This window comes from Urocitellus parryii, chromosome 11, assembly GCF_045843805.1.
Source record: "Urocitellus parryii isolate mUroPar1 chromosome 11, mUroPar1.hap1, whole genome shotgun sequence".
Taxonomy (NCBI): Eukaryota; Metazoa; Chordata; class Mammalia; order Rodentia; family Sciuridae; genus Urocitellus; species Urocitellus parryii.
Window position 1 is genome coordinate 70,563,938 of NC_135541.1, and position 25,550 is coordinate 70,589,487.

General features: G+C 34.4%; 1 protein-coding gene across 2 annotated transcripts in view; it reads left to right on the forward strand.

Annotated features, from left to right (window-relative positions):
• The first annotated feature begins 1,347 nt into the window (after positions 1 to 1,347).
• Positions 1,348 to 25,550, forward strand: part of Znf326 (zinc finger protein 326) — a 37,233-nt gene continuing 13,030 nt past the window's right edge. Inside the window, exons 1-7 of one of the 2 annotated variants that reach the window (XM_077791307.1) lie at positions 1,348 to 1,488; positions 3,366 to 3,410; positions 10,417 to 10,452; positions 10,547 to 10,658; positions 12,758 to 13,163; positions 15,516 to 15,714; positions 23,890 to 24,001. In XM_077791307.1, the coding sequence (XP_077647433.1) occupies positions 1,473 to 1,488; positions 3,366 to 3,410; positions 10,417 to 10,452; positions 10,547 to 10,658; positions 12,758 to 13,163; positions 15,516 to 15,714; positions 23,890 to 24,001 (926 nt within the window). In that variant the 5' untranslated portion in view covers positions 1,348 to 1,472. Of the gene's footprint in view, positions 1,489 to 3,365; positions 3,411 to 10,416; positions 10,453 to 10,546; positions 10,659 to 12,757; positions 13,164 to 15,515; positions 15,715 to 23,889; positions 24,002 to 25,550 lie in introns of those variants that run through there. The other variant, XM_077791308.1, reaches the window with a different exon arrangement.

Sequence of the window (25,550 nt, forward strand, 5' to 3'; positions counted from 1 at the left end):
CTGAAAACAGGAGAGGCTGAAGGATAGAGAAATTAATTAGGAAGCTAAGGCAACAGATGCATACAGAGATAATGAGAGTTTTAATTCAAGTAATGGTAGTGGGGATGAAGAGGAGGGGACAACTTTAAAAAACTTTAGGAGGTAATGAATAGATGAAAGACTTCAGTATGGATTGCAGATGGGAGGCTGGGAGAAGACTGAGTGTTAACTGGATGACTCGCCGCCTTCTGGCGGGTATTAGTGGGTGGTTGCTCATGATGCCACTAGTAGATGAAAGAATAAAGGAGGATGAGCAGGTTTGAGAAGGGAAATTATGAGTTCAGTTTTAAACATGCTCAGCTCAGGTGAACAGAAAACATGTACAGGAGGGGTAAAAAGAAGAAAACAAATAATGGGTGGAGAACAGGATGAGTCAATCAAGGTGAAGAAGGAAAATGATGAGAAGGAAACAATGCTTTGTTCAGATATGGAGCTACAGTAATAATACATACCTGCGAATTTTCCTTCCAATTCACTTCCAGTTCAAAGGAGGCTGCCCCCTTTGACTAAAGCAAAGTCTCATTGGTGGTTTCCTATGTGGTGATGAATTTATTGTTGCCACCATTTGCTCTGTGGGGAAAAAAAAGTTTCTAAAGTGAGGTTCAAGACATTCCAGGGTCAGAATCACCAAAACAGCTGCCCCGCCCCCCCCATATTGCCCCATGGGTAACTTTGCTTATGTCCCTAACACTGTTTCCAAAGTGGCAATAATACAATACTAAAATGTGTGTGTGTGTGTGTGTTTGTGAGGGCCATTCAAGTTCTGAATTACTCGGACCACAAATCTAACCCTGAGAACTTTTACAGTTCTTTTAATTGCACCTTAAAATTCAGAATCATTTGGATCATTTCCATAATTGTTTTCTGTTCAGTAATCTGTTCTTCTGCGCACGTTCCAGACTTCTGTGTCTCCAAGGCAGAAACTTGAGAAGTACTTAAAAAATTTTCTGATCGGTCATCACTAGCCAATAAAAAGCAGAAGGTTGGCACGTGGTTTTATTAGTTCGGGCAGGAGGAAGATGTTCCCACCAGATCCTTTCGCTTTTGCCAGGTTCAAACATGGCGGGCCACAGCCAGCCCTTCCAGAACACTCAGCTCACTTTCCAGCAATCCCCTCCAGTCTTCGGCTCTCCTTTTTCACCTTCCGTCACACTCGGTAGCTCAGGGTGTTTAGAGAGTGACAGCGACCCTGCTTCACGCCCCCACGCAGAGGCCCGCCCATCACCCCGCGCCAACCAATCGCAGGCCGCGCTGCTGCGGCAGGCAGCGCCGGCCCGCCCCGCCCCCAGCCTCGCTGTGGCCTGCGGCTTCCCCGGCCGGTAGCGCCGCTTTTGGTCGCGTGAACTGGTCTAGTGGGACGGTAGGTCGCGAGCTCTTGCCGCGGGCTGCAGCTCAACTATTCCCGCCGTGGTAGTCAGCCCGGAGCCTCCGCCATGGACTTCGAGGACGGTAAGCACCGCCTCGGGCTGGTGGTCGCGGCATGCGGGAGGCGGGGTGGCCTGTGCTGGGGGTCTGTTTACCGTCTCAAGATGGCCGTGTGGGCTTTGTTCTGCCGGCCCGGAGGCCACCCGCCCTCCGCGGGCCCAGCGCCGGGACTTGGCCTCCTCGCCTACCCACGCGCCGCTATTCGGCCCGCCTGGGTGACCACTGCTAAAGGGGATCTGAGCGGTCCGTGCCGATCTCGGTGCGGAGAAGGAAGAGCACGGAGCGCGAGGGCCTCGGGGTTCGGGCCCCGGAATCGCCCTGCCCCCCTGGGCGTGCAGATTGCCTCCACTCCTCCAACTTCCCGGCCTCGGGCAGCGGGGCGAGCGGGCCGCCCCAGCGTGGCTCCCTTTGGCCCCAAGGGGTGGTGACCGTGATCGCCCGTTTAGTTAATCCTCAACCTGGGTGACTTCTTGCTAAATACAGTTTCCAGAAGCTTGTACGCGGTGTTGTTCCTGGTTGACTTAGTTCAAGATGAGTTTGAAGGGCGTCATATTTAGGTAGATATTTATACCGAACGAGAAGCAGTCTATTTCCTGGTTAGCAAACTGGGATATTTCATCCCCCTAAATTACCTAGACTTAAATACCTAATAGGCAGTACATTTGTGAACCAAAGCACTTTTTTTTTTTTTTTTAAGCTTGTGCTAAGTCAATCAAAATTCTGGCACAGCAAGCATCAGACGCCCTTCACATCAGTACACAGCAGCCTGTGTTGGATTTACTGATTAAATAATCGGGATTTTTACAAGACCTTTCAATCATCTCTGACACCAGTTCACAGGGTCACATAGTAGAATTATTTTGGTTGTCCTCAAATCTTGTCCAACTTTTATAGGACTGAGCATCAAGATAAAATGGTATGTAGTGACATCATTAAGGAGACATGGGAAAGAGTTTATATTATTACACGGAATTAATCCTGAGTAACCGGGCACTTCTAAATAAAACCAAATCACTAGGAATTGTATGCATTCAATCCCACCAAAAAATGATCTTTAACATTGAATGAACTTTTGATCTTTTGTTTTCATAAGACAGATAGTTAAAACTGCCAAATCTAAGTATGGGAAAAGTGATAGAATAACTCTTTTGTTATTGTTTCTTTCTTTTCACCATATGCCTACAGCTATAAAGTGTTTGTAATTGCCCATCACTGCTCATCCTCAGCCACCTTGCTGTATTTACAAGATGGAATTTGACTTAAAGGGTTTATCTGAATATAATCCTGTGTACTGTTGTAGTGTTCTTTTGTATCCAAATGACCATTGAATTGAATTCTATTCTTTTCATCACTTGTAAACTTAAGAATTTAACTTTGTGAAATTAGTTTTTGACAAAGAAATTGGCAGTATGGTTTTTTTGTGTTGGTACATCTTGGGTAGATGTAGCACAAACTCAAATATGCATTTCTCTGATAAGATCTTGAAATCTTTAGAGAGCAAATTAAATGATAAAAGAAATATTAACTTTGAAAACAATTTGTTAACATAGAATCAATTCTCAGATGTATCTGATTTTTACATTTTTGATACATAATATGTCTGCCCTTTTGTTACTTAATATAAATCAATACTAAATCCCCTCTTTTGGCTGCTATTATAATATCAGGTGTTACAAACTAATTTTTACATTGGCATAACTTGGATGATGAACCTGTCATTTGGCTAGGTAGTGAAGAACATGATACATGTTTTCCCAAATGAATATTGGTAATTATTTGTGCCCCAGCTGTTCAGATAATTGAGTCAATGGCATTTAAAAATCGTGTTAATAGATGGATTTATAATTTTGGGTTTTTGTAAATACTGCACTAATTCCTTTTTGTTAAATATGTCTTCATAGATTACACACACTCTGCTTGCAGGAATACTTATCAGGGCTTTAATGGTAAGTATTCTCTTTCATTTGCTATTAAAATTGTTGAGGGAATGCATTTTGTTTTTTTCTTTCATATCCATAAAAGTAAAGAGGCAATGGAAAAAGCCAGTCCCACCTTATTTCAAACATTGTTTTGGCTTGTGATTTATTAGGTTTCAGTGTTGTTATACTATCATTTAGGATCAGAAAAGGTTACTCAAATTGGTTTGAATTTTTGTCTTTTTATTTATATTATGATTATTTTAACTTATTTCAAAGACTGACTACATTCTCAGTATAGTGGAGGTCTTTTTTTAAAATTGGTTTAAAAATAAATAAATAAGTGAATGAATGACAGTGGAATGCATTACAATTCATTATATTACACATATATATGCATTACACATTAAATTACATATATCACAATTTTTCATATTTCTGTATATATAAAATATTTTGACACCCAATTTGTGTCTTCATACATGTACTTTGGATAATGATGTCTATCACATTCCACCATCCTTGTGGAGGTCTTTTTTTGATGTTTAGTAACGTAGATTTAGTGGATTACTGGCTTGGTTCTGTATATCTTTACAATAATGCATCTTGTTTTTGATGGCTGGGGGAGGGTACCAGGGATTGAACTGAGGGGTGCTCAACTACTGTGCTACATCCTCAGCCATTTTTTGTATTTTATTCAGAGACAGGGTCTCACTGAGTTGTTTAGCGCCTGGCTAAATTGCTGAGGCTAGCTTTGAACTCAGGATCCTCCTGTTTCAGCCTCCCTCCTGTCTCAGCCTCCCCATCTGCTGGGATGGATTACCGGTGTGTGCAGCTGCATCTTGTTTTTGAGGCCATTTTTTTCTCAGTGTGTTCAAATGTGTTGGTATATAAGAGCTGCCTGGAGAAGTATATGAAAAGACTGATTTGTTTATTGACATAAGCATGATGTTAGGTGCTAGCTAGATAAAATCACAAGAGAGATGTAGAATAGAATTGAATGTTATTTTGATAGTTATTAGAGTTAAGTCCCTGCCAGAGAGGATAATAACACAAAAAAGAGCATAGAACAATTTAAAAAGGTTAAAAAAGCATTATATGAAATACTTGAAGGAGTGATATCCTATCTGCCAGAGAAAGGCAAAATCCAGCTATGGTAGAGAATATAATGTGCTCACAAAATAAAACGTAAGTAGATGAACTACTAAGAAGACTGCCATTTTATAGAAATAATTACCATGCAGTTTTAATTTATTATCTCTTAACGATTAAGAGAAACTTTGGATTTGATGTATAAAAAAGGCTCAACATGTAGGAAATAGTCAATATATATTAAATGAATGCTTAAGAATATGTTTTTGAGAGGAAAAGTGATGTACAGTTACCAAAGGAAATTTAGTTTACTTCAACATAGCCACGCATAGGTTAGATTGGGACCTGGAAAATTAGAAAACTTTACAAATTCAGATGTAGGGAATTTAAGACCTTCGATTTTTTTTTAATATTTATTTTGTAGTTGTATTTGGACACAATACATTTATTTTATTTTTATGTGCTGCTGAGGATCGAACGTACTAGGTGAGCGTTCTACTACTGAGTCCCAGCCCCAAGACCTTAGACTTTATTTTATTTTTAATATTTATTTTTTAGAAGTAGTTGGACACAATACCTTGATTTTGTTTATTTATTTTTATATGATGCTGAGGATCTAACCCAGGGCCTTGCATGTGCTCGACGAGTGCTCTACTGCTGAGCCACAGTCCTAGCCAGAAGACCTTAGATTTTAAAGATGATGATGTTAAGAAAATTAATAGAACTTGTAAGCTGACTAATAATGGGTAAAAATTTGATAGGGTTGAGTAAAAATGAACTCAGGATTTTAAACTGAAGTGAGTAGGTCTTGTGCTTTAACCAAAGAGATTTGGAAAGACAGAAGACCTGAAGAATTGGATTTACAATCTAAAGAAAGGAGGTGAAATGCAAAATCATTCAGCACTAGACATTTTTTTTCCTTATGAATGTACAGTGTTACAAAAGAGATTTAATGCTGAATTTTTGTCTCTTTAATTTTAGTTCCAGTAGTGGTTCTCATCAGAGGGTGATTATTAGAGTCCTCTGGGGAGCTATTTCAAAGTATGTTTGTTCAAGTTATACCCTACACTTCATAAACTTAGTTTTAGGGCAAGCTATCCCTGACTATATATGTGTTGCAAAAGTACTCTGAATGAATTATTTTGGCTTTCACCTCTGGTTAAAGACCACTAATTGAAAATACTTGAGGTCTTAGTTAATTACATATCACAGTGACTAACTTTAGGAATTTGATTTGACTTCATTGGACAAATATTTATTTAGTGACTCCTGTGTATCAGATATTTTTCTAGGAGCTAGGACTGCAGAAGTGAAAAAAAAAAAAGGATAAATATTCCTTCCTGTGTGGCACTTCAGTCAAATAGAAAACAAGATTAAAAAAGTAACAAATGTTGTATGTTAAAATTGCTAGGTAAAAAATGCTAGGGAGAAAAATAAGGTAGGAAAGGGGGACAGGTGTGTATGTGTAAGTTGTGATTTTAAAGAATTTGGGGAAGGACTCACAAAACAGGTGACATTTAAGCTCAGACGCAAACCTTGAGGGCTATCTAGAGAAAGAACTTCAGGAAATAAAAGATATGTAGGTACCCAATGAAACCAACAATATACTTCATTGTTAGCACCATATTTTCTAGCTTTCTACTGAAATGAAGTATAAGGCATCAGAGAAAATGTGATTTCCTCCATACTATTTTTTGAAAGGAAGTTATATTTCCAGCGTTTCCATGCTTTCCGTTTTATTCATAATAACTCTTTTTATATAAATAGACCATAGAAAAAGGAAGAACTTTCCAGGTAGAGGGAAATGAATGAACAAAGCTAGGAGTGAGTATACTGTGCTTCTCAGAGACTTAACTGGTTTGACTAGAATAGATTATTTTTGCTGAGCAATCTGAAGACTAAGGCCAGAGAGGTGAGGTGTAGCCAGAAGGCATTGAAAATCAAAGGTAATTTACATATATATGGGAAGCTATAGAAAAGACCAGAAAGAGGTGAGTAGTGAATAGTGCCAATAGGGGAAGAGTATTCCTGGCCTGGCAAGCTGCAAAGTACATAAACTAGCATACACCTGTTCTAGAAACTGCAAGGAGCATAGTGTAGCTGGAATGCACAAGGGATGTTGGAAGAGAAGAGGTAATGGGGCAGATCATATAGAGTAAATTTCCTCAACTTTGACACTGTTGACATTTTGAATTAGATAATTTTTTGTTGTGGGGCAATGTCTTGTTAGTTGAAAAGTGAACTCAGGATTTTAAACTGAAGTGAGTAGGTCTTGTGCTTTTACCAAAGAGAGATTTGGAAAGACAGAAGACCTGAAGAATTGGATTTACAGTCTAAAAAAGGAGGTGAAATGCAAAACCATTCAGGGCCAGGCATTTTTTTCCTTATGAATGTACAGTGTTACAAAAGAGATTTAATGCTGACTTCTTTTTTCTTAATTTTAGTTCCAGTAGTGGTTCTCATCAGAGGGTAATTATTAGAGTCCTCTGGGGAGCTATTTCAAAGTATGTTTGTTCAAGTTATACCCTACACTTGTTTAGTAGCATCCTTGTTCTCTGGCCCCAGTTGTAATAATCAAAAATGCTTTCAGACAGTGCCAGTGTCTCTGTGAGCCCCAAATTGCCCCTGATTAAGAACCACTGATATATGACCTTTGGGTTTTTTTTTTTTTTTTTTTTTTTTTTTTTTTTTTAAGGGGTTTGCCTTTTACTTGGAATAAGATGGAAGCTGTTGGAGGATATTGAGCATTGGACATGATATAACTTAAATTTGCCAGAATTTTTCTGGCTTTTGTCTTTAGAATAAACAAAAAGCTAGTAAAAGTAGAAGTGGGAAAACCAGTTAGGAATCTATGATTGTGATCCAAGCAATAGCATGGATTTCATTCAAATTAATAGGTCTGTTTTATTAAGTCCTGAGTAAATTGCTCTCTTATCTAACACTAATAGTAAAGAGATAAAAGAACTGTTATTTTTTGTGTACTCTATAGTGCCTGACATAAAAGTGTTCAGTAAATGTTAGTTATTCTATGATAGCATAGTAAAATAAAATAAACAGAATTAAAGAAAAAGGAAATAACTAAAGGATTTAGTACTCAGAGGCAGCCACTGCTAACTCAAAAAGGGCAAAAACAACAAGATTTTTTTGCGTTCTGTGTTTGACTAAACCTAGATTATATATGTTTAAAATTTTTTTTTATGGACACAATACCTGTGTGTATTCAATTTAATTTATTTATTATTTTAATGTGGTGCTGATGATAGAACCCAGTGCCTCATATGTGCTAGGCAAGTAGTCTATCACTGAGCTACAACCCCAGTCCTTAAGATTATATTTTAATGTGAGTCCTTAGAGGAAAACATTTTTTATGTTAAACTTTATCTCAAAATTGTTATCTCTAGGAGAAAAACAGTTGTGTATTATACTACATCTTAAAACATTTCAGACAAATAATTGACTATTTTATTAATGTAGAAATGTGTTGCTCATACTGTGGTAGCCATTATCATAGGAAACTATTGAACACTTGAAATATGGGTAGTCTGAAATGAGAGGTTCCATGAATAAATTAACGTACTGTATTTGAAGCCTTAGTATGAACAAACGATGTAAAAAATCTCATTAGTGCTTTTTTATATTGCTAAATGTTTTGTACTCTGTTATATTAAAATCCATTGGTATGTCTTGTACTTTGAATGGACCTTTTTACCATGTATGATTCTGTAATATTTATAAAATATTCATTTGCTGCATTATGCAGACAGGTTTTATTGTATGATATTTAAAAAACCAGTTAATACTAACAACAGTCTTATCAGAAAAACATTGAAGTATTGACACGCCGTCAAACTGATAAAAAATTTTTTAATTCTAATTTTCACTTAAAGGTATGATTTTTATCATTGGCAACAAGTAACATTTAGCTTTAGTTGTTTTCCTTGAAGCAACAGTTTACTTCGTTCATTTTTGAGAAAATGTTTGCTACATGCTCAAGTCTGAAAACCAGTTTTTGACTTTCAGTCTTTCTAGAAAAGAGCACTTTCCTAGTAAAAAGTGGCTAATTTAATTCATAAATGAAACACTTGAGGATGGCTTTTCTTGGAAGGATCTGGGATGCTTTGGTAGGCTGCAGAAATGGTTCATGTATACTTCCTCTTTCATTACATAGAATGTAAAAAAAGATGTTACATCAAAGATCATGATGTAATAAAAATAATTATTGCTTCATCAAGGACACGTTTAAGTGAAAGTAATATTTTTATTTATTTTTTTCATTGTGGGTGTGTGATATTAAGTCTGGTGCCAGCTACTGCCTTAATTTGTGGCTGAAATGCCAGCAGTTTTACCCACCAGTACTTTGTACCTTCAATGTCAACACCCTGAGAAAGGCAAATAATGCCTTATTATTATTTATTAAAATATTTTTGACCTTGTGAATCCCTAGAAAAACGGTCTTAGCAAATCCCAGGGATCAGCAGACCATTTCATGAGAACTATTCCTATAAGATATATAAAAAAATTAGTGGTCTCTCTCTTCTCTTAGAGGACCTGCCCGTTTCCCTTGAGAATGTTTCCCTTTTCCCTTTTTCTGTCTCTACTAATAAACTCATGCCTGTTTCTCTGAAACATAAGATTCTTAAAAAATCAGATCCTTAGCACAAAACTGGTGTTTAAGATAAGGCATGAACAACAGAATGTAAGACTTAAAATGATAGCACCACATAAGATATACAGGCTTTTGTAAATAGTAGAGAGACAATATCAGCAAACATTTTATTGATAGGTTATTTCAAGTAGACTTTAAAAATTAGAAGGTTTCACTAAGCAGGTGTTTAAGTGGTAGAAGAAAATGTTTCATATATAAACAACAGTTTGAAGCTAGACAGGAGTATGTCTACAAGATTTGGGGGAAATCATTTCACATTTCTCAAATCTATAAAATGAGAAGATTAAATTTGATAGTTTAGGTTGCTTCCAGGTTTAAAATGACAAAAAACTCAATTTTTTCAGTTCTTCTCATTATTAGAAATATTAAATTATTATAAGTAATGCTTTAAAAATATAAATTCAAGTATTTGTATTCACTGTTGTACATAAAATATGGGGAGGGTAGTAATGAGGCATTTTAAGTGACTTTATAGGAAACATTTTAAATAGTAGTTTTAATTTTAAATTTTTATAGTCAATGTAAATTAATTTTATTACCTCATTGTATTTATTTTTCATATCAGAGGTTAGGATATAGGTAGAATTGCAGTGTATTAAAATATACCTAATACCCTTGTTGTGTCACAACATTTTTTAGTGTTTGTATTGCTAGAATTCATATTCATATCCTTTATTCAAGAGAATTTGAGTGTTTGTTGTTTGTTGAGTCATTATTTATAGACATGGTGCCAGTGATTGATCCCAGTCTGTGATTTTACTTTTTTAAAATATCTGTTTCAGTTAATGTGAATGGAGCTAGTAAAAAATGTAGCTGTTTCTGAGTTTTTAGACATTTGAGGAGAATTAAATGCAGAAGATTAAGTACAGTAGGCTTATGTCACAGCATGCTTAGGACAAAAAATCATCTCTTTTCACTTTATTAAATGCTGACTTATCTTGAGAATAGGAATCGTGTATTATTAATTATATATGCTGTAATACCAAATACAAGACTTATAGTAAACATAGTTTTTTTAGTCAATTAAGTATTGGTTAAATTAAAAATAATTCTAATATAGAATTTTGTAGTTGATAATATGCTTTTCTCTGAAATACAAAGCTTTGTTAGCAAGTAGTTGTTTTGATGTGTTCTCTTTCAATGTCTCATATATGAGTTTAGCTTAATTAATGACAAAATTATTATCTCAGGTGATTGATGTGAATATCTTGTTTTATACCAAGTTTTCTGAAGAAAATGATATATTTTATTAAAGTTTCCTCATTGACTCTCTTTTAGGAATGGATCGCGATTATGGCCCTGGATCTTATGGAGGTCTGACATTCAAGGATATTTATCTAAAAATTCTTCTTTTGAGTGCCAGTAAAGGTGAGCATCATTTAATTTTTTTCTTTTTAAACTCTTATAGGGATGGATCGTGACTATGGCCATGGATCCTATGGGGGTCAAAGATCCATGGATTCCTACCTAAACCAGTCATATGGCATGGACAATCACAGTGGTGGTGGTGGGGGTAGCAGGTAAATTGCTTAATCACTTGGCCAATTAATTAGACAACTATAAGATTCTGGATATATTATTTTAAGTATTCTTTAGGCATGTTATAATTCTTGAACTTTGTTGTTTAGAATTGAATAATCACCTTAAATATTTAAAGGTGTTAATGCTCATAAAAATTATCTCAGGAGCACTGCCAGACATTATTTTACAGAAATCTCAGCTAACTATTATCATTTCAATATAATAGAGTAAGATATTCTATCTTCAGCAGTGAATTTTTTTTAACTTTTACTTTTAACTCCTTACCAGTCAAAATGTCTGAACAACTGATACGAAAATTTGTTTCTAAAAATATTACTTGTGAAGCTTAACAATTAAAGAAAAAATATCTTTTCAAATGTGGGGTGTTATGTAAAGCCGGAGAATGGGTTTAAGTGAATCAGTTTAGCAACATTCAATTTCTATAAGAAACATTTCAGAAAGTTTTTTTTTTTAAATTCTAAAGTAAGTTGTAAGAGCATATTGTGATAATAAGAGTGTTCTTCAAATCATATCCAGGTTATTTATTGGCAGTTACTGTTTACAAAACACTTGTTCTCCAGGTTAGGAGCATTGTATTAAAGCCTCATATACTGTACCTTCGATTACAGTCTAGATTGTATCTATATATCATGGTTGATACTTTGTAAAACTTAAGTTTATCTACAGACTTTAGGATTGACTGAATTTCAGGAAAGGGGGGTCTACTTTTTGAGGCACAAAGCTTCCTGCTGAATATTAAGTAAAACTAAGTTAGGAGACATTTGAAATCATCGTTCCTTCTTCATAAATTGAAGGATCCGGATTCCTTAATGATGGACCGAATGATGCTTACTTTTCTTCTTTCTGCTTCAAGTGTGCCACTATGATTTATAGTAGAGAAAAATCAAGAAAATGAACAGTTAACTTTTTTCTTATGTGGAAGAAGTTTTGAAATACGTAGTTGAGAAGAGGAATAATTTTTATATGACTACTAGTATTTAGAAATGAATAGTATCTTCTATATAGTGATCTGTAATTGATTGAAGTAATGTAACACATTTAAATGCTTGGAAATGTCAGTTATTGCCCTATTATGTTGTAAATGTAATGTGTGCATAAACTGTTTCTGTAGATGTTATCGTTTATCTCATGTAATTGTGGGCCTTTATAAAACTGTGTTGTAAGATAACAAGTAATTTTTGTAATCCATGTTTTAGTTTTGTGAGAAGTAGGATGACTTTTTTTTTTTCTGTTGACTTAAAACATGGAGACTGTGTGCTCTCCTTTTTTAGAGTAGTTTAATGTGATAATTTTCTGATAGGAAATAGTTTTTCAAATAATTGAAGACATTTTAAAATGTGTTCTTTCTCATCTGCCTTGAAAATTCATATGCAGAGGGTATATGTTGGTGATCTTTTACTTTTTATGTTTTAGTTTATATGTTTATCCTTCTAGATTTGTTAGGTTTACTAGTCTACAAGTAAAAAGTGATTAGGGATTGATTATTCACCTTGGCCTAAGTTTGGCAGATTGTCAAAATTTTATAACCTGAGATAATTCCTTAAATTTTGATTATTACAGACACAAGGAGGCAGCTTTGTGATAATAGATTATTGGGGGTGCGAAAGGATCGCTCTCTGTCACAAATAGCCTACATCTATTTAGTCTTCAATTTGTGTCCCAATGGAAAGCCAAAACATTGTAAATGCTTTGTGATTTTCAATTTAGGGATGGTGTCAAAGAAAGTTTGAATAGTTTGTGAACTTTAGCAAATGACCTTTTCTAAGACTAGGGCTGGGCTTAAATAATCACAGACTAATCTTTTCTTCATCAAATTGAAATGCTGCTAAAAAGCAGATATTTAAGCTAAGGTTTCCTATTATCAATTCATATTTAGAAACTGACTCAGATAGCTTTCTATCTGGTGTCATGTTGAACTGCCCAGCCCTAATCAAGTGTGAACAAAAGTAGAACTGTGCAAATCAGTATGGTATAAATGAATTTTAGTTGATAAATGTCATCTGATAATTTGTCTTTTGAATTGTCTAACATTAGTAAGCTTACTTTTGTTTTTTCCCTTACTGTGCAACTTTTCCAGGTTTGGACCTTATGAGTCTTACGACTCCAGGTCTTCTCTGGGTGGGCGAGATCTGTACAGATCTGGCTATGGTTTTAATGAACCCGAACAAAGCCGCTTCGGAGGTAGTTATGGTGGTCGATTTGAGAGCTCCTACCGGAATAGCCTTGACTCTTTCGGAGGTAGAAACCAGGGCGGGTCTAGCTGGGAAGCACCTTACTCCCGTTCAAAATTGAGGCCTGGGTTTATGGAGGACAGAGGAAGAGAGAATTACTCTTCCTACAGCAGTTTTTCTTCACCCCATATGAAGCCTGCACCTGTAGGCTCTCGGGGGAGAGGAACGCCTGCTTATCCTGAAAGTACGTTTGGAAGCAGAAACTATGATGCTTTTGGAGGACCATCAACAGGCAGAGGCCGAGGCCGAGGAGTAAGTACAACAGAATCTTTTCAGATTCTTTTCACTAGTCAACTCTTTTAAACCCTTTCAAGACCATGGTTTTCAACTAGAATAAACACTGTTCATCCCAGTGTATTTTAAGCAAAAGCTGAGTCATAAACATAAGTTTTAGGTTGACTATAAAAGTTTTTCTAGCACCTCAGAAAATAGGTGGCAGTTTGAGATGAATGTTCATAAAATTATGCCATATCTCCCTTTATTAAAAAGGTGAGGATGTTAGGTTTGGTCTAAAAGGGGTTAAAAGGAGTTGCATTTTTCCTTGTAAACACTAGCAGTTTTGCTGGTGGGACAGTTCTTGGATTATTGTAAAAGGTAACTGAACCCTTTTTGAGCTTTTGAGTAGGTTAAAGGTGCAATGTATGATAAAATGTTTATGCTTTGTTACTAAACCCTAGCAGTTAGAATTTCTTTAGAGCTCTATGTTTCACCTTAAACACAAGAGACTAAAAGTTGGTGATAAATCAGGAGAGCATGGTGAAGTCGATGTGTATAATAGATTGTAGAATGATTTGTGGTCAGTATAATTTTGATAACTTATTGTCTTACAGTATGTCCTGTTGGTGGTTGCTTTATTTCCCCTTGTGTCTCTAGCTTTACTATTGAGAAATAATTTTCTACCTATAAAATGTAAGACATGGTTATGGCTCCTTCCTAGACAATAATATTTTGTAAATTATTACTTAAATGAGTATATATATTAGTCCTCAGGTGTTTAATTTCAGGAAATATAGAGATTATATTTTATGTTTTTAGGTTATGTGATTGATATAAAATTTTACCTAGTAAGTGTATGTAGATTTTGGGATTATTTAGTTTGATCGTATTAAAGACTATTGTATTTTTGCTATAATGTAAGAATTTCTTTGGAAGGCAATTGCTCTTAATATTCTCTTTGCAGAGGAAAGTACCTGTAATAAAAAATGTAGTAGAGCACATATTTTCAACTGTTCATTAGCCCTTGGTACGACAGTATAGTTTGTCATACTTGTGTAGAAATTTTGCAGTTTTAACAGTTACTCTTTACTTATGTAAAATGCATTGCACCTTTAATGGATAGTTAACAAAGATTTTTCTGATGTGACTACATAGATTACCAAAAAAGATTAATATGAAACTACTAGGTTAGTTAGGTATACCTAAGCCATAATATACAAGTGTAAGCAACTGTGTTGCTCTTCCACCATATTTGATGATTGTAGGTTAATTGAAAGTAGTCAGAGTGGTAATAGACTTGCTTTGGGTTTTGAAATTGAAAATTCATTCTAGTTTGGAAATTGGAAAACACTTAACATTGTTAATATGTTAGGTGAAGGATTTTTTTTCCTAATAAGAACCTCACATGTCAATTTTGTTTTCATGATAGTAAATCAAGTATTTCTGTACTTTGTATTTACATACATTCTAGTCTGAATGGACTTCTCTTTCTTTCCTCCTGTTAACCAAGTAGATGAGCCAAGTAGGATCTTCATTTTTAATCTTCACTTGTACAATTCCCATTGGGTCCTTCTCTTCAGATTACTCCTTAATCTTTACCTTCTAAAAGTAAGATTAGCAGAATAAATTTCTGTGTACATGTGACTTCTTGGTGTAGTGGAGTTTGCTAATGGTAAGAGAAGAGGAAGGGATATAAAGAGTCGTTTGGTGGCATGACTCTTCGTCTGTAAACTTTTGCTTCTTGGGCTTCTGGGTCAGAATGTTTCTCTAGGTAAGAATGTGAATGGAACGTCAGATGCAATTCTTTATCTGAAGTGTGTTTTGGAAGTTGATGCATGGTTATGCTTTAACTCTCCTATTTCATACTAATGTTCCATCTCGCCTTCTAATTCCCTTTTTCAGCAGGGAGAAATCCTAAATGATTTCTGGATCTTTTTTACTTCAAACTACAAATATGATCTTCTTTGTGTATCTTAGCTTTTAGCCAGGTTTTAGTAAAATAAAGATTTCTTTTAAGGTCTTTTCATGGAAAAACATCAATTAGGAACTCTGAAGAGGAGTTGTCAGAGAGTTGTACAAGTGGTAACCTTCTGACAGGCACATATGTTGTTCATGATCTCAGATAATTTTGAATTGTAAAAATTAAAAAGTAGGAAATATTCACATTTGTTCTACTGGAAGTAAAAACACTAATTCACTGGATTCAAGTTCATGTAATACTTTACAAAGCTTTTTAATGTGTTTTTTCCAAGTGGACATGTAAAATTTAGTCACATTTCAGGGAATTTTCATGTGAAAACTAGTAAATAGATAAAGTGAAAATTTTATATGATTTATATTTTATCGTTGGACAATATGCTGATATTTTTTGATTTCACAAATTTACAGCATATGGGTGATTTTGGAAGCATTCATAGACCTGGAATTGTTGTTGACTATCAAAACAAACCCACCAGTGTGACAGTTGCTGCTGCAAGAGGAATAAAGAGAAAAATGATGCAGCCATTTAATAAGCCCAGTGGAACCTTTATCAAGAAACCTAAGCTAGCAAAACCTATGGAGAAGATGAGCCTCAGCAAATCGCCTAGTAAGTAAGAAAACATAATTGCTATGGTTTAGGATACTCTTTATTTTTTGAAATTTATTGCTTTAAGGTAATTTTCAGTGTTTATGTAGAAAAGCTGCATAATAATTATAACTATGCACATTAGATCTGTGAATCCCTAGTATAGTTATTAATTAGTCATGACTGCCCAGAAATACTTTTTAAATTTACACACCCTTGTCTAGATCTTTTTTCTGAGTTGTGTGAGGTGGGGCCCGAACATCTGTATTTGTAAAAAGGTAATACACATAATTTTGATTCACACCCCTTAATTGGCTGTTATAGTTTTTGTTGAAGGCATTGTTAATGAAGAGTGGTTTGTTATGTCAGAATCTCTTTGTGAGGACAAAGAAAGTTTTCCTGGTCCTTTGGCAATAGGGAAAACTGTTCTAGAAAACTCATTTGCTTTTAATCTTCTGGACATGATGACTCTTAGAGATATTTCTATTTATATATTGATGAGTGCAAATTTTTTTTTAAATTTTGAATTTGTCCTAATTAGTTACACATGACAGTAGAGTGCATCTTGACACATTATACACAAATGGAGCACAGCTTCTCCTTCTCTCTCTGAACATGGTGTAGAGTCACACAGATAGTGCAATTCTACATGTATCTAGGGTAATAATATTTGTCTCATTCCACTGTCTGTCCCATCCCCAACATCCTCTCCTCTCCCCTCACTCCCCTCTGCACAATCCAAAGTTCCTTCCTCCCCCACTCCCACCCCATTATGGATTAGCATCTGCTTATCAGAGATAACCTTCAGCCTTTGGTTTTCTTGGGTTTGACTTATTTTGTGCTTAGCATGATATTCTTCAGCTCCATCCATTTACCTGCAAATGCCATAATTTCATTGACCAGTGCAAAATTTTGAGCCAAACTGAAAATGGAATTAAAGTTTTACTCATAATAGCATCAAGCCAGGCAGGGGGATGTGATCTGTAGTTCCAGCTACTTGGGAGGCTGTAGTCATAGCATCACTTAAACGTAGGAGTTTGAGAAAAGCCTTGGTAACATAGTGAGACCTTATCTCAAAAAAAAAAAAAAAAAAAAAAAAAAAAAAGAGGCATCAAGAATAATACATTACTTAGGAATACATTTTTAAAAAAAGCAAAACTAAATTTTGAAAATTATACAACGTTGTAAGATATTCAATCTAAACAAATGGAAAAACTAAACTAGGTTAGAAGACAAAATTGTCAAAATGACATTACTTTCTAAACTGATCTATAGATTCATCACAATCTTTATCAAAATTCCTGTTGTGTAAGTACTTAAACCTCATGATTTCAAAACTTACCACAAAGTGATGGTAATCAAGACAGTGTATTTAGATCAGTGGAATAAAGTTGAAAGTCTAGAAATAAACCCGGACATCTGTGGAGAACTGGTTTATAACAAGGGCATCAAGAGTTTTCAATGGAGAGAGAATAGTTTTTTTTTTTTTTCTAATTTGTTATATATGACAGCAGAATGCATTACAGTTCATATTACATATATAGAGCACAATTTTTAATATTTCTGGTTGTATACAAAGTATATTCACACTACTTAGTGTCTTCATGCATGTACTTAGGTAATGATGTTCATCTCATTCCACCATCTTTCCTACCCCCGTTCCCCCTTGTCCTCTCACCCCTTTGCTCTATCTAGAGTTCATCTGATCCTCCTTTGCTCCCCCTCCCAACCCCACTATGAATCAGCCTCCTTGCATCAGAGGAAACATTTGGCATTTGGATTTTTGCGATTGGCTTGCTTCACTTAGCATTATATTCTCCAACTCCATTCATTCACCTGCAAATGCCAAGATTTTATTCTCTTTTATTGCTGAGTAATATTCCATTGTGTATATATACCACATTTGATTTATCCATTCATCTACTGAAGGGCATCTAGGTTGGTTCCACAGTTTAGCTATTGTGAATTGTGCTCCTATAAACATTGATGTGGCTGTGTCCCTGTATTGTGCTGTTTTTAAGTCCTCTGTGTATAGACTGAGGAGTAGGATAACTGGGTCAAAAGATGGTTCCATTCCCAGTTTTCCAAGGAATCTCCATACTGCTTTCCATACTGGCTGCATTAATTTGCAGTCCCACCTGCAATGTATGAGTGTACTTTTTCCCCCACATTCTCACCAACACTTGTTGTTGTTTGTGTTCTTAATAGCGCCATTCTGATTGGAATGAGATGAAATCTTAGAGTGAGTTTTGATTTGCATTTTTCTAATGCTAGAGATGTTGAACATCTTTTTCATGTATTTGTTGATTTATTGTATATCCTCTTCTGAGAAGTGTCAGTTCAGTTCTTGGCCCATTTATTGATTGGGTTATTTGTTTTTTTTCATGTTTAGCATTTAGAGTTCTTTATATACCCTAGAGATTAGTGCCCTATCTGTTGTGCAAGTGGTAAAAATTTGCTCCCAAGATGCAGGCTCTCTATTCACCTCACTGATTGTTTCTTTTGCTGAGAAGAAGCTTTTTAGTTTGAATACATACCATTTATTAATTCTTGATTTTAATTCTTGCACTATAGGAATCTTATTAAGGAAGTAGGGGCCTAATCCAACATGATGGAGATTTGGGCCTACTTTTTCTTGTATTAGATACAGGGTCTCTGGTTTAATTCCTAGATTCTTGGTCCACTTTGAGTTGAGTTTTGTGCATGGTGAGAGATAAGGGTTTAATTTCATTTTGTTGCATATGGATTTCCAGTTTTTCCAGCACCATTTGTTGAGGAGGCTATCTCTTCTCCAATGTATGTTTTTGGTGCTTCACTCTTTTTGCAAAAGATTGCTTTAGCTATTCTGGGTGTCTTATTTTTACAGATGAATTTCATGACTGCTTTTTCTATTTCTATGAGGAATGTCATTGGGATTTTGATTGGAATTGCACTAAATCTGTATAATGCTTTTGGTAGTATGGTCATTTTGACAATATAAATTCTGCCTAAGAACAAGGAAGGGCTGGGGTTGTGGCTCAGCGATAGAGCGCTTGCCTCGCACGTGCGAGACCCTGGGTTCAATCCTTAGCACCACATACAAAAATAAACAAGTGAAATAAAGGTGTTGTGTCCAACTACAACCAAAAAAATAAATATGTAAAAAAAAAAAAAAAAAAGAACAAGGGAGATAGGGAGATCTTTTCATCTTCCAAGGTATTCTTTAATTTCAGTGTTCTGTAGTTTTCATTGTAGAGGTGAAAATAGTATTTTTGACAACTGGCTAGCCACATGCCAAAGCTAAAATGCAAGACCTACTTGGAAGATCTAAAACTATAAAACTCTTAGAAGAAAATACAGGGATAAATTTTCATGATTTTGGATTTGGCAAGGAATTTGTAAGACAAGATGAACAACAAAAAATAGGTAAATTGTCTTTATCAAAATTAAAACTTTGTGCTTCAAAGAACACCATCAATAGAAAATGAAAAAACAACTTATATAATAGGAGAAAATTATTTCTGTATGTCGTGCATCTGGGTAGCACTTGAATCCAGAATGTATAAAGAATTGTTAGAACTCAGTAACAAAACTACAACTCAAAAGTGGGCAAAGAATCCGAACAGACATTTGTTTCAAAAAATATATATAAATGGCCAATAAGCATATAAAAACGTACTCAATAATTAGGTATCAGATAATGCAAATCAAGACTGCAATCACATACTACTTCACATCCATTTGGATGGTTAGAATAAAAAAGATAAAAAAAGATACTAAGTTTTAACAAGGATCTGGGAAAATTAGAACCTTTGTACACGTTTAGTGGAAGTGTAAAATGGGGAAGCCACTTTGGAAAATAGTCTGGCAATTCTTCAAATGAATAAACAGAATCATCAAATGACCCAGCAATTCCACTTCTATGTTTATATCAAACATAAATGAAAATATCAGTTCACACATAAACATACAGTCAAATACTTCATAAAGATGTTTTGGTCAATGATAAGTACATATAGAATGATATATATCATATATTTTAGATGTGTAGTACACTATATCATCTAAGTTTGTGTAAATATACTCTGTGATGTTCACATAACAAAATAGACTAATGATGCATTTCTCAGAACATAGCCTGGTTGTTTAGCAACTTGTGATTGTATATGGATGTTTATAGCAGCATTATTTATAGTAGCTAACTAGATAAAAATCCAGATATTATGAGATGAATGGATAAACAAAATAGGGTCTGTCCATATAGCAGAGTGCTATTTGGTTATAAAATGGAATGAAGTACTGATCCTGCTATAACTTGAATGAACCTTGAAAGGATTATGATAAGTAAATGAAGCCAGTCATAAAAGTCCATATATTATATGGACTTTAGAGATAGAAAATAGAAAATGATTATTTTGGGCAGTAGGGTGAGGAGTTGGGTAATACCTGAGGAATATCCAGTTTCTTTTTTGAGTTGATAAAAATGTTCTAAAATTGATTGTGATAATGGTTGCACGTATCTGTGAATACACTGAAAACTATTGGATCGTATAATTTAGAAGGGGGAATTATATTCCATAAAGCTCTTTTCTTTTTTTAAGAAAGCACAGAACCAAGTTACTCTTTTTTTCTCATTACTTTTATTTATGTTTCTCTGTTACTTTTGTTGTTTAACATTGTGACGTATCTCTAAATGGGAGCAAGTATATCTGAACAAATTATAGTAAGCCAAGGATATAATTAAAAAAGCTAAGGAAATATATTTATCAGCATTCTGTGAAAACATAATAGTAAAATTGTATACAGTAAATGTTTTGCCTGTGCATTGAATTACTTTTATTTTTCAAATTTTTGCCTTGATTATTACTAAAGTATTTTGTCTTTCTTAAGTAGGTGGTATTACAAAGGTGCAAAAGTTACTCTCTTCAGGATTAATAATTAATTACATAACTCATTTGGAGCTGAAGAAGGTTTAGATAATTGTAATAAATGAATGTTTTCAAGTTCTGGTGAAAGTTTTTGATGTTTTTACACTTAGTTTTAAAAATAAGATGTAGTGAGGATTACAGTGAATGTCTTAGAGTGTGTTTTTTGCTGTCAGAATTGCTAAGAAAGTGGTGGATAGCCTTTAAGTAATTTCCCCAAAAAGGGCAGAGGGAGTAAAGCATGAAGACCTAAGTAAGTCCTGATTTTTTAAAAACTTGTGTTTATATTATATATTTTTGAAATACAGTATGTTTGTTTTTTAAATTTTGTCTCCATTTAAGTTGCTTAAGGATTGATAAATATCTTTATTAAAAATGGGATTTTAGTAATTGCTAATAATAGTAAGCTGGCACTAATTGAATGCTTATTGGACTTTAGACACTGTTAGAGAGCATAGTGTACATTACTTTTATAATTCTCATGTGAACTTGCTCAGGTTTGTGTATGGGTATCAAACCTCTCTACAGCTGATGCAGCAGGAATAGAACAGATAAATAATTTGCCACCTAGGTCAGATAATCAGTAAATGGCTTAAATCCAGGATTTGTTTCAGGGCAAGTTTTGGTTCACAGAAACCCTGCTCTTAAGCTTCCAAATGTTTATAACGGAAATTTATATTATTTTTTCCTTTTATTTATTTATTTTTATATTTATATTTTAGTTTTAGGTAGAAACAATATCTTTTATTTTTAATGTGTTGCTGAGGATCAAACCCAGTGCCTCATGCATGGTAGGTGAGCACTCTACCACTGAGGCACATTAAGTAATACTTAATGCTACTGGATTGGACACTCCAGCCCTCTTTTTATTTTTAAACAGCTTTTTCCCCTAATTATGACATTATAGACATTTTGATTTTGTATTTTTAAAATTGAAGTTACAATATTAGATTCTTTCCTCAAAATATATGAACTATAATGTAAAACTTAGGATAAGGATTAAATACTATACTTAAATCTACTTTCCTGTTATGATACCTACATTATTTAATGAGAAATAACATTCTGGGACTAGAGATGTAGTTCTGTGGTAGAGCACTAGCCTAACATGCATGAGACCTGGTTTAATCCCCAGCACTGCCAGAAATATATTTCGACAATCTGATACCAAGTTAGTGGAGTACCTTTTTTTTATACCAGAGATTGAACCCAGAGGTGCTTTACCATTGAGCCATAACCCTAGCCCTTTTTATTTTTTTGAGACAGAGTCTTGCTGAGTTGCTTAGGGCCCTGCTAAGTAGCTGAGGCTGGATTTGAACTTGGTATCCTTCTGCCTCAGCCTCCCAAGTCACCAGGATTACAGGTGTGCGTCATCATGCCCAGCTGGGGGGTACCTTTTATAGTGTGTTCATTGATAGATATTTATTTACCATGTAAGAAATTTTACCTGGTATTAGTAGAATAGGATAATTCAGCTAATTGGTCTTCTTGGAACAGATTTGAAAGATGCATTTTACAATTACAATTACAGTTATGTAAATATTGCAAAGTTTGTTATAGAAACTGACTTACCATTAAGGTAGATATATGTCCTTTCCCTCTTATCCTTTTTTTTCTTCTTAATAAAACCTGAGAGTAGTACAGGGGTAGCTAAGAGTGAAGCCAGAATTCTTTAGTTAAATCAAGCCTTCTCTTCAGGTATGCCTTCTCTTTTCAGGCATGAAATGGATAACTTAAAAGGATATGTACTGAATTTTCCAGTATATGAGTTCTTCCTATGTTACAGTAGTATAGACTGTATGTTTGATAGAAAATTAATAAGAAAGGAACCATATTCTTTAATTTGCCTGGAGGTTAAAAAAAATCAATATTTTTAGCATAGGAAGGGAAATTTAATTCTTGTTTGAAGTAATATGTAAATGAACTTTACGTTGAGGGTTTGAGGGAAATCTGTGAATCATGAGGGTATTGAAAAATGGTTAAAAATATACATTTAAGCTCTTATAAATAATGAAAAATTAGATATTAAATTTTAAGAGATTGATTTTGTATAATTTTTAAAACATCCCATTGTGTACTTAGCAAGTGTTTAAAATATGTTTATTAAGCTGAAAGGAAAAGTGTAAGGGCAAATGGGTTAGGATTTTTTTAGCTGTTAGGTTTAATCTATTTTAAGAGAGTCAGCTTACAATGAGATACTACTCCATACCCACTATGGTGGTCATAATTTTTTTAAAAAGTAACAAATATTGGCAAGGATATGGAGAAACTGGAATGCTCATACACTAATGGTAGAAATGTAAAGTGGTATAGCCACTCTGGGAAACAGATGAGTGGTTCCTCAAACTGAATAGACCCGATAATTCCACTTGTAGGGGTATATATCCTAAGAAATTAAAAAGAGGTGTTCAAACAAAGATTTGTATAATAATATTTGTAGCAGTATAGTTCAGTAGCAGAAAGGTGGAAATAATCTAAAAGTTCATCAAGCAGGTGAATAGATTTAAAAAAAACAGTATATATTATAACATAGTATAGCATGGATAATCTTTGAAAACATGTTAAATAAGAGAAGCTAAATAGAAAAAGGCAAGACAATGCTGTTTCTATTTAAGTGAAATAACCAGAAAACAGAAAGTAGATTAATAGATACTAGAACTTTAGAGTAGGGTTGAAATAGGGAATAACTGCTTAATAGCTACTAAGGTTTATTTGGACTGATGATAAAGTTCTGGAACTAGATAGTGGTGATGGTTGTATAACATGTGAATGTACTTAAAGCTACTGGATTGGACACTTCAGAATGATGGTTAAATGGTCAATTTTATGTTTTGTACATATTATCACAAAATTAGAAACTTATATATTTTGTAATTTTGGGCATGCTCTTACAATAAGAATATGAATTCTTGCATCTAGGACTTTCTGGTGTTCATTGGACTTCTATTTTCATTCTGGGTCAATTTCTTCAGTGTTAAATATATGTGATATGCAAGATAATTTAAGGTAACAAGGATATTATTGCTTAGAGTAAGGATAAGAAAAAAATGAACAGATTTACTAGACGAAAAGCAAATATTGCAAGATTATGATCCTTAAAGCAAATGAAATTTATTCAGTGCAGTTTCTGAAATTCTGGGTAGTCTCAACTCTTAAATTTTTCTGATGAATTCAGTTTAGATTGTGATCACTAAGGAATCTTTGTCATGTCTATACTTTATTATAATCTGGTACTTGAAAAGGGAAAATGAAAAAATGATTTTTAGTTCTGACTCTTTGTTTGATATCCTAGCAAAAACTGATCCTAAAAGTGAAGAAGAAGAAAAGAGACGGATTGAGGCTCGGCGAGAGAAACAAAGGCGCAGAAGAGAAAAAAACAGTGAGAAATATGGAGATGGATACAGGTTTGTTTTTTTGTTTTGTTTTGGTACCAGGGATTGAACTCAGGGGCACTTGACCACTGAGCCTCATTCCCAGACCTATTTTGTATTTTACTTAGAGACAGGGTTTCACTGAGTTGCTTAGCGCCTCACCCTTGCTGAGGCTGGCTTTGAACTATCAATCCTCCTATCTCAGCCTCCCCAGGCGCTGGGATTTCAGGCCTGTGGGTTTGTTTTTAGTAAAGTTACAAAAATAAAAAATGGGCTTATTGAAAAATAGTTTCCTGGTTAAGGCAAGTTTATGAATTGGAATATGAAAAAATTCTTAAAAGTCAAGTGAAAAAGTTTGATCAAAGATATATAGAATTTTTTGCTTTTTAATATTTATATGTAATCACCTATTAGTATAAGAAAAAAGATCCAATTCATAATGGTAATCCAAAAATATAAAATATATAGAAATAACAGTATTTTTAAAAAGAAAGACTTGTTATAGAATTATTTAATAAATACTTGTTACAGAAGAAAACTATGAAGTTTTGAATTTTGGCTATACGGAGACATAATGATATTTTTGGATAGAAAATCTGATTATTACTGATATTTTTGGATCAGAGAGCTGATCCTGTTCTTAGCTGGGTGTGGTGGCATAGCCTGTAATCCCAGTGACTCAGGAGTGTGACGCAGGAGGATCACAAGTTTGAGATCAGCCGAGACAACTTAGTGAGACCTTCTCAAAAATGAAGAGGACCTGGGATGTAAAAGGTACCTGAGTTCAAGTTCCAGTACCACCACCCCCACAACAAAATGAACCCAAATGATATAAGTTTTTTCTATCTAGATCCCAAAACAGATTCTGAAAAAGAATAATAAATGAGTAGATATTGGCTTTTTTAGATATTGAGACTATTAAAAGTCTGTAGTAGTTTAAAATATGTGGTAAGGCTGGGAATGTAGCCCAGTGCTGGAGTGCTTCCCTAGCATATGTGAGGCTCTGGATTCAATCTCTGGCACCACACACACACACATACACACACACAAGTGGTAATAGGCTAATCAATATAATAATTAGTAGCCTGTAAACAGATTCCCTTATATGTTGGAATGTAAACTTGTAATAAAAACAAAAGGTTTTGGTTAAGCAACAAAATAATAAGGAAAAAAATCAGTTTAGATTCTCGTTTACCATTTGGAATAAATCCAAATAGATTACTAAAAATAATGGAAAATTACAGGAAAATAATTGGAGTACTTTAATCTCTTCAGGTATAAATTTTTTTCCCCTAATAAGTTTGTTGCTGAATAAGTTAATAAGTGAGATAATGAACAAATTTGGCTAAATACAGACTTGCAAAACAAGCAAACAATCTTGAAAATATAATCATGGGAAATGTCTTATGTCTAAATTAGATAAAAATCATCCGATTTTTCTTTGGTAAAGATGTCTTCCTGTGTTGCCCAGGCTGGTCTTAAAATCTTGGGCTCAAGTTGATCCTCCCACTTCAGCCTCCCAAGTAGCTGAGTTCAAACTTTTTTAAAAAAAGTATGAGAACTAAGATGTCTAGTACTTAAT